Source organism: Trachymyrmex cornetzi, unplaced genomic scaffold (assembly GCF_001594075.2).
Source record: "Trachymyrmex cornetzi isolate Tcor2-1 unplaced genomic scaffold, Tcor1.1 scaffold122, whole genome shotgun sequence".
Lineage (NCBI taxonomy): Eukaryota > Metazoa > Arthropoda > Insecta > Hymenoptera > Formicidae > Trachymyrmex > Trachymyrmex cornetzi.
Genome location: NW_017295784.1, coordinates 1,837,735 through 1,851,375, shown reverse-complemented (window position 1 = coordinate 1,851,375; position 13,641 = coordinate 1,837,735). Strand labels below are relative to the sequence as shown.

Sequence of the window (13,641 nt, the reverse complement as noted above, 5' to 3'; positions counted from 1 at the left end):
GCGTTCGCAAATGCGGATCGATCACGATGGCGGGCGATTGGGACCATAATCCGTTTAATTCCCGACTAACGAAACGTCCTTTGTGTCGATTAACCCGCGCCAATCCGCCTGAACCCATCGCTTCGCCGAATCGACCGCGACCATGCCGTAAGGTCGAGCTTTCCGATCGAGTGGTCGCATCGATCGGCTAAAACGCGGTTCGGAGAAACCGACCACGCGCAATTGTTCCCAGTCGTTACATCCCGCGACGCATCGAATATCCCAATCAGCAATCGGACAAAGTAAATCCGATGTCATGTTCCGGATAATCGCGTCAATGTCGCCGTTGACACTGATAAAGTTAACTGAGGGACACGTCACAAGGGAGCCAGAGGTGCGACAGTTACAATATTGTTATACGTAAAGCTAAAACAATTGACACATTACTCAGACCAATTAAATAATGAAATTTCAGTAAAATGAATGAAAGAGAAAGGAAAGAAATGAAATTAATATTTCAGATTTATAAATATGAAGTCATTAAGTTTAATTACTATTAGTGAACTATTATTAAGAAATATTGTCAAATTTAATTAAGTTATTGAATTAATTAAATACACGGAAAGAATGATTTTGCTAAAAAATATCTAAAACTTTATCACACTATATTTTATCTCTCCAATTATTTTGATGATTTGACAAAATTTATTTTTAGATCTGTATTTAGCTAAATTTTTACATACTTTAATCATTTTTTCCGTACAGAATTAATGATCTCGCCTTTCTTGATTTTATCTGTAGAACCAAAATGTCTTAATGCGTTTACTCTAATTTTATTTTCTATTACGCGCAATATATTAATATGAAAAGTATAAGTCCTTTTATTTCAATATGAATTTACTTGTACTACTCCAGATTATCGTATCATTCAAAAATTAATACGTTTATGACTTGTAGAATTTTTTACATAATTAGCAATATAAATGAAAATAGGAAAAGATAATTAAATTCCAAAATAAATGTTATAGTCGCCATTTTACCTTTCTTGCTTCTTTGCTACTCACGTTTGCACGTGATTCTCGATCGTATAGTGTAGATAGTATAAACTATATGAGAATTCGGCGCCATTCGGGAGTCGACATTTTCACGTATATTGCTATGTAACCTCGCTTGCGTATTGCACCGTGTGCAAACGTGATGTGGTTGCATTTACCGAATTCAGTAGATCTGTAGTTATGTTTTTGGATGTAGCTTATCAACCGCGTGCGGGTAGAGAGAGAGAGAGAGAGGAGAAATATAATATTGACTCGATATTATATATGAGAAATTCTTTTAAAATTTTTTGATTGATTTCGTAACTTTCTTTGTCAAGGAAAAAAGTTGATCGTAGCGTTTCTATTGCAGTCTCAGAATACATTATTATTCATGTTGATAAATGAAATTCATTTCTCATTCTTAAAGGTAAACAAAAAATGGAATTAACTTAATTGACAAACATAAATTTGTATAAGAATCATTAATTCATAGTGATTCTCGACTGGTAATTTCTTGACTGATAATAAGCTTCTAAATACTGGTGTGTTCTGCTATATAAACTTTACGAGATATTATAGTGCCTTTACCGCGCGTTACAATCGTCTTATTATACCAGACTGGAGTACACGTGGAGTGCAAATTCCGCATTTATATTATTACGCCGCTCGTGCTTCCACACCTACGAGGATCACGTAATTATGCAATAATACCCCGACTGTCGACGCGGGAATATAGTACGTTAGAAATTTCGCCGCAAATGTCGAAACGGCGAGTCACGTCGTACATTTCCACGCGTGACCACGATATTCGATAGAGGTTTATTTTGGCCCATGAAAATTGGATTTTCCAGGGTGGTACAGGACTGGTGCTACGTGCGCCGTGCACCGCAATATATGCAAGCGTGATCTAGGGTGCAGCAACGTATCCGGAAAATACAATATTTGATTTCTCGCACAACTCGTCTATTTCGCAGAAAATTTGGTGTTGTGCGATATAATCGTGACGTTATCCTTTTCACTTGTGTTTTTGATCGCGAACATTTTCTCCATTTGTGTGTGTTTTATACCATTTTTACACAATTTTCACAGTTCACGCGATCCAAATCGTTCGATCTCGATGCAGTCAGAAAATCAATTCTTATATAATCTTATTTTATGATATTTAATTACAAATTGGAATGGCAAACGTATTTGACATATAAATAAAGAGAATTTGCCCATCATCTTCCATTTTATATTTGACATCATGTTAATTCAGAATCCAACTCGCATTTAAACGTGTCCCAGTTCGAGCTTTTCTCGAAATCGTTAATTTTAATATACTTTTCTTTTATTAAACGTTATATATGTATTAAAAGTGATAGCAGATAGCCGGCTTTTAGTTTCGAGACAAGGGATGGTTCTGACCCTTTCAAACAGACCGCGGAGATGAATTACGTCAAAGTAAATTGATTTCGAAGCAATCTCCTGTTCTGCTTCCTGCGGGCGGAAGGCGTTGTCGGATTTATGAGAAAAGCTCGAAGATTCTGGAACGGTTTTCAAAAGTATTATATTTCCCGTCGACTACATACACATATAGTACATGCAGTACATATACAGACGTCCTAACTTCAACATGAAAAAGGTCTTGGAGTACGTGTGACTTAAAAATAAAAAAAAACCTTGCCACACAACTTGGAGCTTTCTCTTGAAGAAAAAAAAAAAGAATATACAGCAGAAGCCAAAAAGATTGGGTAAATTATAAAATATGTTCTCATATGTATAAGTATATTGGTGCCCCTTTTCCCAGTTTAATCCTAAGGTTTCTCGCGGCTATATTCTTTTCTATGTCTACCTGAATGAAAGTATTGAAATAGTTTACGAGTGGGTATTGTACACACGTCCCAGTTTCCGTGGCTTGCACTTGCGGTTTATTTTAGAACAGCTGCCGCAATATAATCTCATTATTCCATGAATACCTGAATGGGACAGGCGTGGAGAGAAATATACCGGTTCGCATCTTGTGCGGATCTCGCTCCGCATCTCTTTTCCAGCCTCCGCTTTCTTTCCTTATTCCGGTAGCTTCCAAGAAATCTTTCCTCGCGAACTTTGGATTTAGTTGACGAACACCGGTATACATCTCGCTCCGCAAATACTTTCAGACGCCTACATGTGCTTGGCCAGATTGAGTGTGAAATGGAGAAGGATCAGTCGCGCACACGAATGGTGTATTATGGATACATGTATATAATATAAAGTAACGTGAAAGTAAACCAACACATAAGTATCTAAGAAGGGTTTTGCAAACGAAACAATTTTTTATTATATTTCAGACGACGAAAATATGATATATTGAAAGAGGAAAAGAAAGGAGAAGATCAAGTTTACATTATTTTTAATTAAATACAGTAATAATTTTTATTAAATTTAAAAAATGTCATTAGCTTGAAAAAATCATTAAAACTTTCAATCTCACTTTGTTATTTTATTTTTTTCCATCCAAATTTTCACAAAGGATCGACTAATTGTTGCATCAAGTGCCTCGTTTATGTTACAGATAAATTTTAAATAAATTGAAGTTTTATACCCATCTATAGATGTATCGTTGTACAGAGAGAAGGCAATAACGTCGTGCCAGTATTGATGTTTTCCTTGGCTTTAAAAGTATCGCGGCTAAGACGAGAATTTGCGAAATTCATCTTTAAACCTCGAGCGCGTTCTTGCGCGTGGCATAGCCCTTCTGCCAAGGAAAACACAGTCACGCTGCGAAAGATTAATCTACGTCCGCTACTAGGAACAACGTCGCCTGGGAAGAATCTGTATACCAGGCGTTGTAAGGCTAATTGTAAGTCGGTGAAAAAAACACTCTCTTGAATTTTCAAAGAAACAGGCAAGATTAAATTTAGTTTTTTTTTTTTTTTAGATAAAAGTTTAGAGAGAAAATAATTTAGTATCGTCTACCATCTTCGCGAATATTAGCAATAAAAATCTTATCCAACATATAAGAAGTTGCAGAAAAAATATGAAATAAAATTTTTTACGTAATAGTAAAATTGTAATATTTATAAAAATTTTATCGTAAATTTTAGCATCTTGCAAAGTAAAGTAAAATTATGACATCTTTATTTTGTAAAATAAATTTTAAAATTTAATCTACAAGTTTTTAAGGCATAACTTTCCAAAATAAATTGTACAACTTTTTATTTTAATAACGTTTTAATAACAAAATGTTTATATATTTCACAATTGCTACAATTTGCAAATTACATTATTTTTTAAATATTCAAATGATAGTAATAATCTCTTTTGATTTTTTTCGTAACTTTTTTGTGTATTCATTTCCTTTCTATTTATTATATAATATTGTAAAATTATAGAGAAATATTTTAATATATATGTTACTGTGTATAACTTTTAGAAATACATGATTACTTGTACTCGAACTTTAGTTAATATAATTTACACTTTGATATTTAAGAATTTAAACAAATATCTATCTTCCTCCAATATTCTTTATATCATGTTTAATATACACTTCGACAGCAATATGGCTCTCATAAAACAGAAATAGTATTAGGTCAGCTCACTAAAAACAAGTGTCATAAAATTCTACATCACTTTACATAACCGTTCTCAGTAACGATTAATACATCGAGAATATGCATAGACTAAAAATATTCACAGTCAAGGTTAAAATAACTTCCAAAATTTATCCTAGCTAAACGGATACCAATGCCAGCTTCTTAAATTAACATGGGATATCTCTGGAATGAGATTTTCATTGCTAAATTAGGTCATACCAGTAGTTTTAATAATATAATAATAGATAATATATAAATAATAGATAAAACAAAAATTGGCCTATTATTTTATTATTTTTAAAAATATTTCTTTGCGTGTAATTTATAACAATTCTTTATAGAACGACAATGTGTAAAGTTGTTAATATATAATATATAGTCAATAATAATATTACTATTAATTACATAAAACTTTTTTCAAATTATAATACAAAACGTTTTTAAATTATAGAATCTCTTTTCTTTTAATAAAACGTACTAGAAACTATTTATAAAAGTAATCTCATCGATTTACTTAGCCATTAAAAAAGTTCATAATTTGCTCTAAAATCACAATAATAAAATCGAATCAATCCTCGAAGCGAATCAATGTCTCCGTCTTTACGTTAAATAAACCTCAAAGAAGCATTCTTCGCAGTTAATAAAAGCTTTCGCGCCTCATGCGATTACAAATTGACAATAATCAAGGCACAAAGGAAGTCCCGATCGGACGCTTCGTATTAACGATACCCAACGATTGGATCTAAGCGGATTACACGCGCGCGCACATGCGAATATCAACGTTCTAAATCGCGCGACTTCCGACTGCCGTCGTCGCCGCGCTTGGGGACGGTCGGCCGATGAATGGGCTAGGATGAATGGCGACTCGTCTAAAGGACGCTTATGAATGGCGCGTATCAGCGGTTGTGCCGCGCGCGTACACGCGATCCCGCAAGCTGTGTCGAAAGCATATGTACCACGCACTAAGATAAAAGTCATGCAGAGAAAAAATAAGAATGCAAAGAAAACTGGGAATTGCAACTACCTCTTGACTCAATTAACCCTTACCGTACTAATATGAGTAACTAGTGACCGAGTGATTCCTGTTCGTGCAAGTTTCTTTGAGTCTTTCGGTAATTATAAATTATACTACATTTTATTATTTTCCAAAATAAAGAGTCAATATTTATTCTAGAAAGTTGAAAGTATGTTGGTGAATTTTTAGAGATTTTTTAAATTATTTTGAAGAGGTGAAAAAACGAAGAGATTTGAAGTGACTCTTGATGGTATGGATAAAGCACCAAATTGTAGATGGTACGATAAGGGTTAAAATCAAATTTTCTTTATAAGGAATAACAAAGCATTACCTTATAGTTTCTAATTTATAAACGAATCTGATTACACGAGCTAATTAAACTATTCGACAAATTTATACTTTTTTTCTAAACTACGAAGTGATTTTTTGTCGCTGAAATTGATTGTAGTAAATGAAATTGTTCTATCATGTCATGTTTTTGAAAATTGAACCCAAAAAGTGTTAAAAGTGGCATTTTTTGTATTTTTCAGCCGAAGTACCTCAAAAACGCGACGTGATAAAATAATTTCATTTACCAATTCTCGTTTTCAATGATAAAAAAATTTATAGATGTTATCTATTGTACTAGCTGCTTTATGTAAGAAGTAATAGTTACAATGAAAAAAAGGGAACTTAAATCTATAGTAAATATAACTATTTGAAATAAGGATGACGGAAGAAGAATGCAATACACTACTTACATATATTTTTTCCGTAGAATTCAATAATACTATTAATATTCGTTCAAATCAAATTTTTGTTAATTGTTTAAACAAATTATTGATATCTGAATTATCAAATATAATTCTCAGATAATCCAGATTCATAATTAGTGACTCTACAATTAGATACATAATAATAAAACATAATTTAGCCGAGAGTTTATTTCTTTCGTAAAATTTCTATACATTCTCGTATAGATATACGTATCTTTATACATATCACAGCAATTTTACATATTCCTTTCACCACTATGCGATATTAACATGTAATAACAAATAAATCGAAATTATACTTCCATCTTCCGATATTAAATATCGCAAAAAGATCTAGTTATCCCAATTCAAATAGACAGCCAAGAGCAAATTGAATTTGCGTATGTTTGTTTTCATCTTTTCACTCGTGTAATCGTACTCGCTAATCATCTTTTTTCATTTCTTTTTCTTTTTACTTTATTATACGCTCGATTTCTACAGATGTGTTTAAGTTTTCACAGGAGAGAAGATCGCTGCTAATAATTAGAATTAAGTTACCGAGTAGCCGGCAGGTAGGATCGACAGAGGTAAAATTATCGCGGTAAGAACGAGATAAATAAAAAGAGCATGCGCACATCTTGTTGGCTTCGACAGTGCGTAACCGCTAAACCTCTTTCCTAACCACACTGAGCATTAAAACGAGCACCGGCCATGAGAAAAAGGATTAGTTTCTTCGAAGGCGTTTAACCATGATTACGGGATCGATCGTACTGACCGCTTTTACACACGATCGAAGTAATGTGTGACACGCGCGATTAGCGTAAATCTACACTTGAGAAGTAAAAAGATTCAAATGCTAGATCTTATTTCATGAAGAGAATACACGAAAATACACGAGGATAAATTTTATTGCAACCCGTAAATTTTTAATTAGATGTAAAATAACGCAGAGTTTCATTATCCACGTAAAATACTTTAGGATAAAATAAAACTATACGAACATATGATCTCTTCTGCTTCTCAAACATGAAGTGCATTTTGTTTATAAAATCCACTCAATTCTATCCTCGATTCGATCCTTGTTTCATTAAGAGAGATCGAAGCTTGTTAAATCAGGTTAGCGATACAAAAAAAGATTACGACGTTCAAAATGTGTCGAGGAAAATCTCACATACAGAAGGCATGCGGATATCTCATAGTTCATAAAGACTCCGCTTTTTGTATTGCACGTAGTGATGTTTCCTCACTCATATCTCACCAGCTTAGCTATTCGGCGTATATTACAGGAGTCTAGGATAATAGTCCAGTAAAAAGTTCGACACTCCCAGGGTCAAAGATCTCAAATCTCTCATCTCTCTCAACTCGCCCGTGAAAGCAAAGTCTCTCTCGTGCTCTCGCGTTTATCAAGTATGCTTCTCGCGGCCACTTCGCGATATACTTCGATAAACGACACGCGAACGAGAAAGAGTATCGATGTATGCGAGTTGTCCCGTTCAGTGAATAACCAGCTGAGAATCTTATTAAATAACTGAATATCTCTCGAGATAAAATATTACTCCTTTACGCAAGTACATGTAGTACAAGATTTAATGTTTCAAATATATCAGCTTTGCGTCAGGAGAGAATTATTTTATATTCGTAATGTGGGTAAAGAACATTAAAACGAAGAGATTATTATTGATATTATTGATATTATTGATTTAAACGGATTACTGTAAAAATAAGAAAAGATGCAGCGGTCGTTCACTGATGCCGTACTCCAAACGCGAGCGGAATGCGAGATGACAATGTCGACACTCGCGCGTATGTTATCCCCGTTTGAAAAGTGTTCTTTTCCCGTAGTACGTTTTTACCTTATTTTTTTGCCGTACGTCGTCCATTTTCGCGAACCGGATGCACGATGTTTGAAGTCGTAAAATACCATGCATGTGAGAGAATCAGTTGCTCTCGCGTATCGGAAAACAAATATTTTTTTGCTGTCTATTCGGTGACTTTAAATATTTCATCTGATATCGTATATTTTTCTTTCGCCAATTTCCTGCTCGATGTCGTTTACTCTTACGAACTGATGTTTCGCAATGTGTAAACAAATATAATAGCGAATTCCATCGGTTGTACTTAATGTATGCCGATGCAAACACTGGGTAAACTGTTATAGAAAAGTTTACCTAGATACAAAATCATAATTTAATAACTTATGCTAAGCAACAGATCAATTGGTGTAACCAAATCTATCAACCCGCAAATCTATTATAAGTTCATTACAAGCATTAAATTTATTTAAAATAAATTCTGAATCCAAATTTAATACTTCAATCAAAATTATTAAATTAAAACAATTTATTACATAAAATCGCTTTTTTGGTAAAATTTTATATCTATACTTCAAGAAAGAATAAATTCTTTGTTTTGAGTACATGATACTAAATTTTTTTAAAATTTGTAATAAGTAAATTTTGAGATTTTTAACAAGAAAATATTCTTTGTTAAACATAACTGTTACATAAAAGAAAAAAAATCTGAGTAATCACTTTTTTTAGCAGTTGAATGATATTTTCTGTGTGTATGTACAACAATCTTTTCGGCAGTTATCGATTTGATTCAAAGATGGCTGTAAAAAGCCACCAAGTGACTCCATAATAATAACGAATATGATTTTATTTTCAATTTAATATTTGTATTATTAATTCGTAAGTCAAGAATGTCACTGATGTTTGTGACTCATGTAGGACATGCGCAATAGATTCAGTTCCAATACAAGAAAACTTCTTCGTCGACTACCATCTCCGTCGTGTTATGAAATCCAAGCACGTCGTTGCCGATAAATCAACGCAACAGTCGGAAGATCTCGCGGGCAATTCTCGATCGCCCGGCCGACCGATCAATCACGCGCTTTCAATCCCCGACACGTGTGTGATCCGGCAAACGTCTCGACGTACGTACGAACGAATGAACATCAGCGTGGTATCGCGAATCAGCACCAGGTGGGCAGCTCACGCTAATTCAACAGTTAGCCCCATGCGGCTGGCATTTGACGTCGATTTGCATCTGCCTACCTGTACTCAAAACTGATCGGACCCCTGCCGTAATTTAAAGAGAACATGAAGTAAAATCGATAGCCAAATAAATCAAATTTAAAGTTATGGTACGTTCTGGGCACGTCCTCCTTTTCTGTCTGTCCAAATACGTCCGGCTTTGGAAAATTTACCTAAATTTACCTTGTCTTCTCTTAAGAGATACTACTGAAATTAACTTTATTCCACATCTTGTTTCGTTCAAATTTTAAAGTCCCAAATTAATTATAATTATATTGTAACGTTTAATTCGTTTAAATAATATCTGTGGAAGACTTAATATATATTAATATGTCATATTATGCGTGGACAATGATTGAAACAATGAGATAAAAATGTAATATATTCATCGTATACTACATATATTTATAATTCATGAAATACGTAAAAATTCTTATTTTTCGTTATTTCTTGATATCATCTGCTTTTTGAATTTTTTTCAAGTCATTCCTTGATTTCTAAAAGATAATCTAAACCTTACTTCCTTCAACTTCTATAACAAGTGTTCTAAAGTTTGTCTCGTCCTAATCACATTACCGACTTTCACCTCTCTTGGCCTTGGTTGAGACTATAACATATTGTTCGGGGAATTAATTGAACGGCTGCGAGATGCGTTGACCGTATGGGATATAATGGATGGATAGTCGCGGCTAGATAATAGATGGATGGATTCGCTGGTGGATGATAATGGGTCGTGTCAAGTGCGAGACGAGACCAGACGAGACGAGCTGAAGTAATCCAAGTGCCTACAATGTGTACGCGACACGAGGTCGAAGGCTCCCCGTCTGTGACGTCACGATACTCATTTGTCGTCTCCACTAACACCAGATCTACGTGCCTATGTGTATAGACTATTATTATACATACCAAAGGTAGCGAAGTATCTTTTGTGAATTTTTTATATGAAAGTAATTTGTTAAAAATACCGAAAAAAAAATGCTTGTTTAAACTTGCAATTTTCAACATTAAATACCTATAACTTTAATTAGCATTAATCATTATTTAATTTACAATTTTTTAAATAAAATTTACTTGAAAATAAGTCAAAGATATAATTTTATTAAAGTATAAATCACAATAGCTTCAAAAGCAAAATAGTCTGCAAACTTAATTTATTATATTATTAATAAATTGAGTTTGCAGACTATTTTGCTTAAATATTGTATTTCTAATTTGAATCATTGCAAACTGCGATAGGTAATCCAATTAATCTTTTCAAAATATTTTATGGTCTTGCTCTATTTACATTCCCGAGGAGTGTAAAATTAGATGCGAAACAATAGTTATTTTTGATAATTTTAATAAAGAGATAAGGCTTTCATAATGCACATCGTTTCAATGTAATTTGATTCATATATTAAAATCCATAATAATAACGGTGTTAATCGTGAATAAATAGCACAAATATGTGAGAGAGCTTAATATGGTTTCGTTATGTGAGGCCTTAATGTGGTTAATCATGTCAGGCATACCACGATTACTGTAATAATAGTGATTCGCCATTTTGATAACATCTACACAAGGATCAATTAAGACAATTGCTCGATCCGATCGAACTCTATTCTACGCACAATTTAAAGAATACTTTACTAACAATGCGTTCGCCAACGCTACGCCCATGGGAATTAATCCGCGCAGCCATAAATTGATTAAGCCACTGAAAGCCGCGTAATTCATTTTTCACTTTGTTTTATTGCAGATCAGTGCGGAAAGTGTCGCGCCAGCACGAAGAGGCTAAATCTCAACAAGTACTGCAAAAGAGACTACGGTAAGTGTTCCCGAATCAAACAACGCTGTGAACAAAGAACTGTGTAGGTAATTGCACTCACCCCTCTGATATAATGGAACCCAAACTGTAGAAACCCAAACAACGCGACAAACGTCCCGCCTCCTGCCACCACGAGATTCTATAATTAAGTCGTTCTTATACATATACATCAACTATCACATTTCTAAAAATAAAACGACCCATTCTAAAGTAAAGGGATATATCTATCTACACTCATACTTAAAACTATCACGCAACATCTTTATGTTATGACGAATTTCTTAAAATAAACTATATATTTTCTTGTAATTTCTTAATCATTAATAATAAATATTTTGATAAATGTTTTAAGCACTAGAAGATATAGAGAGAAATATTCAATTTTCATTAAAGGATCAAACAATCGAAAGCTTCAAAATGTATAAAAATGAAGAATTATTATCCAATATTACATGACCCCGTTATTTTTGCAATAGACAAGTAATACAAAACTTCTAATCCAATATCACACTGACAAGTTAAATGACAGCGCTCGAAAACGACAATAAACGTAGTGATGTAGACAATCCTGGCTGGCCGATGTGGAAAAACATTGCGCGATACAAAGCCACCGGAATTGTTTCGGCTTTTATCGGGAATAGATGTGTGCCCGCCCCAATAATGTGTGGAGGACGCATGTAAAACAACGATTTATGCCAGAGTGCCGTTCTCTCTCTCGAAAGTCCTCGAAAAAGTCGAACATAAATGTACGTACAGGGAGAGGGACCCGAAGGGAGAGAAACAGGGAGACAGTAAGAGAAGAGGCAGTAACGGATTTCGCTTTAGAAAGCCCTGCATTTGCATAAAAAGGTTAACAAAAGAAGTTTAAGAAAAATTATATTAAACGAAACCAAAATAGATATTTATAAAATAGAAAATAATTTTAAAAATCACTTTTAAAAAGAATCTTTCCTATTTTCTAATTTCCAATTTTTTCTATAATTACACTAATTGCTTTATATTCTGCATCTGTTGTTCTTTATAATAAATATGAAAAATTAATATCTTAAATTTCGTTATTTCTTGATGAAAATTTTAAAATTTCACATCGGTTTATAATACTTGGGGCTCGGAGTTGGCTAAATCCGTCATTGAGGAGAAAGAAAGGATAGCGTTGTTTGCGTACGGTCGCAATTGCGCTCTCTTCTCGCGGTGGTGTATCTATATAACAACTCGTTCAAAAATGAAAGACTCGCGTTTTAACGGTGCCGGGGCTTTCAATAATAGAATGGTATGCCTTTGAGCCGTGGTCCGGCGCGGGTTTGGCCGAGCAGAGCGGCTTCGTTGCTCCCTGCTTCCTTTCCTGTCCGCTCATTTGATTCAGCGCAGATAAATCTTCAACAGGTCTGCACTTAGCTGTCTCTGACTTAGAATAGCGGCTAAAACGACCGTCATCCTATAGTCTTGTCGCAAAAGCGAAACCGATCGGAAAGCGACGCCTCGTGCACGTGCCTCCACGTGTTTTTCGCTCAGAGCGAGGAATACGCAAAGAGATGTCATAAGAAGCTTCTACAATGATTTTACAATGATTTTAAACATTATAACAAATCATCAAAGATAAAATTGCAATACAAGAAAAACTTGACTTGATGAAAATGAAAGAATAGAGGAAGAAAGAAATATTTCATGAAAACATCAATAAAGTAAAAAATAATTTTTATCTACAAATATCATATATAAAATGTTTTTTTAGTTTTATCCATTGAAAACTTTTTTCTTAATAAGAATAAACATTTTTAGAATAACAACAGAAATTGGTTGTAGAATAAAAACAAAAATTGCACAAATATATAATTTTTCATGTAAATATTCAATAATTTTGCATTTCACATTTTTTTCGTCTATTAATTGCGTTTTCTCAACAAGAGATCAATTTAGGGTATTAAGGATGTAATAACTCAACAAAGTCAGTTTTAGAATTCGCGAAATTGCTATATACGAAGCAAAGAAAATACACATTTCCATTTCAAAAATATATTCTGTTATTCTCCCCCACGAGAGATGTAAAATCTCCAGACTACGATGTCAAGAATAACGCGGCCCCGTGATTCGAATAGCAAACTCCGGGGTCAAGCACGACGGCGTATAAACTCGTAACGCCGACGTCGAGTAATGAATGGTTCGATCGAATGCAACTCAACGCTAAATCGTTTCGCAGGGGCATGACCCTAGTCCTTGGCGAAAGGCTAATAGTATCCCTGTCCTGAGGACGAGAGGATCGATGGTAAGTCGTAACAGGAGAGAAAGAAAAGAAAAGAGTTGTGCCCAGCCGCCGTGCCGGCCGCCTCCCATTCAATTCTATAGTCTCGACAGAGGTTGAAAGGACCTGGACATCCTTTGAACGAAAGGAACACATAGGTCTATGTTAAACACTATTACGTCCAATACATTTTAATTACAACGTAAAACATCAATTCTCTAATTACATTTTTTTTTAA

The 13,641-nt window shown here is 34.1% G+C and overlaps 1 protein-coding gene across 1 annotated transcript in view; it reads left to right on the top strand.

Moving 5' to 3' along the window:
* Positions 1-13,641, top strand: part of LOC108769688 (netrin-1) — a 202,793-nt gene that overhangs the window by 186,117 nt on the left and 3,035 nt on the right. Inside the window, exon 5 of the mRNA XM_018520809.1 lies at positions 11,096-11,164. Within this exon, the coding sequence (XP_018376311.1) occupies positions 11,096-11,164 (69 nt within the window). The remainder of the gene's footprint in view (positions 1-11,095; positions 11,165-13,641) is intronic.